General features: G+C 31.9%; 1 protein-coding gene across 2 annotated transcripts; it reads left to right on the forward strand.

Moving 5' to 3' along the window:
- Positions 1 to 2,645: 2,645 nt before the first annotated feature.
- Positions 2,646 to 4,385, forward strand: LOC106364441 (BOI-related E3 ubiquitin-protein ligase 1-like). 2 transcript variants are annotated; one of them, XM_022692756.2, is made up of 5 exons: positions 2,646 to 3,046; positions 3,120 to 3,187; positions 3,285 to 3,322; positions 3,440 to 3,553; positions 3,649 to 4,385. In XM_022692756.2, the coding sequence occupies exons 1-5, from the start codon at positions 2,997 to 2,999 to the stop codon at positions 4,168 to 4,170; spliced, it is 792 nt and encodes a 263-aa protein (XP_022548477.1). In that variant the 5' UTR covers positions 2,646 to 2,996; the 3' UTR covers positions 4,171 to 4,385. The 2 variants fall into 2 exon arrangements, with proteins under 2 accessions (XP_022548477.1, XP_013659473.1); XM_013804019.3 differs by having other exon boundaries at positions 2,655 to 3,046; positions 3,285 to 3,553.
- The last annotated feature ends 294 nt before the right edge of the window (positions 4,386 to 4,679 follow it).

The following is a 4,679-nucleotide window of genomic DNA, read 5'->3' on the forward strand; positions in this document are numbered from 1 at the left end:
TCTCAAGAGATGCCATTCATTTACATCAGTCTTTTTGCCTACCTGTCTAGCTCTTGCCACCATTCTATAACCTTTTTCCGTATACTCAAAATGTATGCGTGTGTGTATAGTCCATAATCATCTTATTTGTGAATTTAGGTAATTAGAGTCTAATATTCTTACATTTACCATTACTTCTCACAGTTAGAAATATATTACCATATGATATACACGTATGCATTTGTTTATGTATAACCTTCGTTTTGAAGAAGACGGAAATGACTTTTTTTGGTTGAGAATGTGATATTGCAAGTGTGAAGCAGCATTATTGTTACTCACGAGGAAAAGTGAAGGTGGACAAAAGGGATAATTTCTAAAATCCTAATTTAAGAAAATAATGATGTCTAATTGTGTATTTTGCATCTAATCAAATCTACACATTTGAATATATATATATTGACTCTTCTCGTTTTCACTTTATATTTCTTAATTTGTTATTTCCCTAAATATCCACTTTATTCTCACTCATTTTTCATCATGGCCAACACACAATCCACCTATAGGCTAAAGTTACACCTATACAGATATGTACGTACACGATAAACATTATATAGAAAGTATTCTAAGTAACTCTAAGCATCTCATTTATAAGTTATAACTACTTGTTTCTTACCTTCACCAAATTACTCTCGCACTAGATATACACTGACGTTTTTGAAGACGCCTTGTCACATGCACCAACCAATAAAAATATACTATTTTCAGTTTGGAATCAGATATTTGAGTTTCGCTTAAGCATCCAGCTAATCTCAGATGTGATCAAGTTTTCGTAAGAAATAACTCGCAAACCTATCACATATAAAGCACTAGCACCAAAATGTAAGGAACATGCATTGTTTTTTATATTTTGTGATGCATATATATTTATAATGTTGATATATGTATATTTAAAGGAATATGAAGGATATATGGAATATAAGATTGTAGGGTGAGGCGTACGAGAGATTGAAAAGTGAGGATAACATGATTTTGGAAGAGAAGAAATGAATGTTCAAGAAGTTTTTCCCCAAGAATTCACAAATTGGTGTGGTGGGCTGTGGGCACCTCTCAAGGGAAGAAACAAAAGTGTGTTATGACTCCATTACTATCTTTCATTATTGTTCTTCTTCTTATTAAAATTTTAATTTACTGGCAATCATTATTAATACTCAGTTTTGGTCAAATCAAACAATATATAACACTCGATGGCCATCTCTCAGCTAGGTTATAGAAATAGATTTTTTGCATTACTCAATATTCTTATCATCAGTTATAAATTGTATGTCAGATGTATTCGTTCAGAAACTTAGTCTCAACTTGAACCAAAATCCCTCCTATCACTCTATCAGTCAGTCATATATATATTTCTTCCTCGCCTAATGTTTAAACTGTTTGGAAAGTTATTAGGTTAAGCGAAGAGCATCAAGCCATCAACCCACCTAATATCTATATGCTCGTAACTTGCAGTTTATTTTGATAAAACTTGTTGATTATCTTTGTTTAGTTGTTAGATTTTTGTTCCGTCATGAATAGTGTACTAAACACAATAATATGTTTATATATATGATGTCAAAAAAATAATTATATATATATATATATATATATATATGTTCGCACGCAAATGTGTACAATGTCTCTGTCATGGACAAAGTCAGTTACCTGCAATGCCATAATTGTTAAATTCAATCACGTGTAAACTTAATTTGAATCTAATACATATTTCTTGGTCAAAAAATTATAATACGTATTTCAGAATCATGAATAATATGAATTTTATTTAGTAAAATAACAAAAAATGAAGCCCTAACAAAATAAGTATACATTCAAAAATAAAATAATAAGTATAAAATGCAAAATCGACAAAATAATACATTTATATTATATATATATATATGATGAAAAAAATATATATATATATATATATATATATATATATATCTTTGATTTAGTTATCCAACTAATTTACATCTTTTACATTATTAATAAAATTTAAATTAGTACTTGTATATATACTTTATTAAAAATAAAATAATAATTACATATAAATGATTAAGGATAATTATTATTTTATTTTTAAAAATTGTCAAACAAAAAATTATGTCAAAATTAAATTTGAACTTTGCTACTGCTTTAAAATATATCATAAATCACCGAATATTATTTTTGTCATCAGTTGGATTGACAAATCCCAATTCCTATGTTTTGATATAGTTAAATTCTAATGAAAAATAATGGAGAAATGGACAATTAACCACTTAACTAAATACACTTCTTCTTCACCAAATATTAGCCAAAACATTATATATTAAATATAAATATACATACATAAAGATTTATAAAATACCTTGTAAAAATTCTATTGTCTCTATAAAAATACTGTATTTTCCTATAGGTGTAGGGAAAAAATTATTTACACCTTTTATTTTGGTTTTCACTGAAAAACTATAAAGCAAGCAGGAATTTTGAATTATATAGTATAACTAATATAATCTTAATAATAAGTAATATTTCAAAAAATTTAATCATAAGCTAAAGGAATTTATAACCTAAACGAATTTAATTGCATTTTTTTTTTCTTTTCTTATCATACATGTACAAAGATCGAAATGTGATACGTGCAACTAGTTGCCTTTCTTATTTAGTTATTTTCGTTAGCAACATTTTTATATTAAAAAAAACTAATATTGACGAATCTACAGAAGTACAGTATAATACACCTGGAAAAAACGAAATATCCGTTTTCCATTAGAAAGTAAATAAATGTAGATGCGATTCAAGTATTCAACATTGATTTTAAAATAAATGAGAATCATGCTAACTATGTGCATTAGACAGAGACTTTAAAAGCCTTCCCTTAGAAAACCTCCATTTGATTCCATTCCAGTCCCGAAGCAAAGTTTCAATCATGCTAACTATGTGCATTGAAGATTCTCATTAAAAAGCTTCCTTCTTTGTTTTTCTTTTATCTTCTTCTGTTCATGGCTCTTCAAGCTCATCACCATCCTTCTACTATGTTCTTCCTCAACAGGTACTCTCTCTGACTCTCTGTATATGTATATATGCGTGTATGTATCCATATGTTCAATATTTCTCTTTCTCAGAAACGGCCAAGAAGGGACTGATTTTTCACCGGACCTGCAAAAGTCTCAGTTGCCTTCCATCACCGCCGGTTTGACTTCTAATTCCAAATCGAACGGTTATCATAAATAAATAATCGGTTATCTCGAGAAATGAATCGGTTTAACGTTTGGTCGGAAAAAAAACAGGGGTTGATAAAAGAAAGCGAGCCAGAGAAGATTATTCGGTGAGTGATTTAGAAACCACGGCGGCTCCGATGAACCCTCCGCCGTGTACACCGCCGCAGTTTATCAGCCGTCGACAAACTCCTAATGTAGTATCCACCGGTCTTCGTTTGTCTCAGGGACAATCACAGAGCATAGAACAACGGTCATCATCTTCGCCGATGATAGACGGAAATTTCGCCGGAGAAATCAATCGGCAAGCGGATGAATTAGATAGATTTCTTCAAACCCAGGTAACTATAGTTTTACTGGAATTACTATAAACGACCGTGTATTTTGTAATGGTAAAAATATTTTTACCGAGTTGAGTTTTTAAAAATTTGTAAAGGGAGAGCAATTGAGGTGCATGTTAGCGGACAGCAGGGAGAGACACTATCGTGAGCTTCTGAGAACGAGGGAAGAATCTGTTAGGCGGAGGTTAGGAGAGAAAGAAGCGGAAATGGAGAAAGCCACGCGTCGTCACGCGGAGCTTGAAGCACGTGCTGCACAGATCGAGAAGGAAGCACGTGCTTGGCAGGTGAGAGCAGCGGCGAAAGAAGCCGAAGCGATGTCGTTACAAGCTCGATTGCAGCAAGTTGTTGCTCACGGCGGTGGAGTTACGGCGGCGGAACCAAAATTAAAAAGCGTAGACGGTGTGGATGAAGCTGGAGACGCTGAGTCTGTTTACGTTGATCCTGATCGATTCGAATTGAATGGACCGAGTTGCAGGATTTGTCGGCGGAGAGCGGCGACGGTGTTGGCTTTGCCGTGTCGCCATTTGGTCCTGTGTAAAGGATGCGACGGCTCTGTGCGAGTTTGTCCGCTTTGTCTTAGCTTGAAGAATTCAAGCGTGGAGGTTTTCTTCTTCTGAGGCCTACCAAACTTGACGATGGCCTTTTATTAATTAAAAACAAAATCTTTATATATAATTAAATTCATCATTTTGTGATAATATAACCGAGTTAGTTTTTCTTCATACCTCAAGGTCAATAAAGGTGAGAGGTTAACATGTATATACTACACAGCCACATGTAGTGGTCTTGTTTTCTTCTTTATAATTCATTTTTGGGGATTTTTTGTTTTGTTTTTGACATTGCCATATGAAATCTCCTGAAACTATTTTTTCTCTTATAATTTACACTAAAATAAAATAATTTTATTATAGTGCAATTTTTGCTCCAATATGTTACCCACTCTATTACAAAATGAAATATAAAAAAATATCATATTTTACTCTATATTTCGAATGAGAAAGTGACAATCCTCCATGACTATTGGGCTACTTCAGTTTTGTTACAATACATTCATATTATAAAATATATATGATTTTAGTTCTTTTTAAGATAAAAATAAATAAGTAAAATATAATAATTCAGGTTT

The sequence above is a fragment of the Brassica napus genome, chromosome A9, assembly GCF_020379485.1.
Source record: "Brassica napus cultivar Da-Ae chromosome A9, Da-Ae, whole genome shotgun sequence".
Lineage (NCBI taxonomy): Eukaryota > Viridiplantae > Streptophyta > Magnoliopsida > Brassicales > Brassicaceae > Brassica > Brassica napus.

Excerpts from the sequence above, each read along its gene's own strand:
- LOC106364441 (XM_013804019.3), top strand. The coding sequence starts at position 2,997 with ATGGCTCTTCAAGCTCATCACCATCCTTCTACTATGTTCTTCCTCAAC. Across the intron at positions 3,047-3,119 it reads ACTATGTTCTTCCTCAACAG|AAACGGCCAAGAAGGGACTG; the intron begins GTACTCTCTCTG and ends TCTCTTTCTCAG. Across the intron at positions 3,188-3,284 it reads GTTGCCTTCCATCACCGCCG|GGGTTGATAAAAGAAAGCGA; the intron begins GTTTGACTTCTA and ends GAAAAAAAACAG.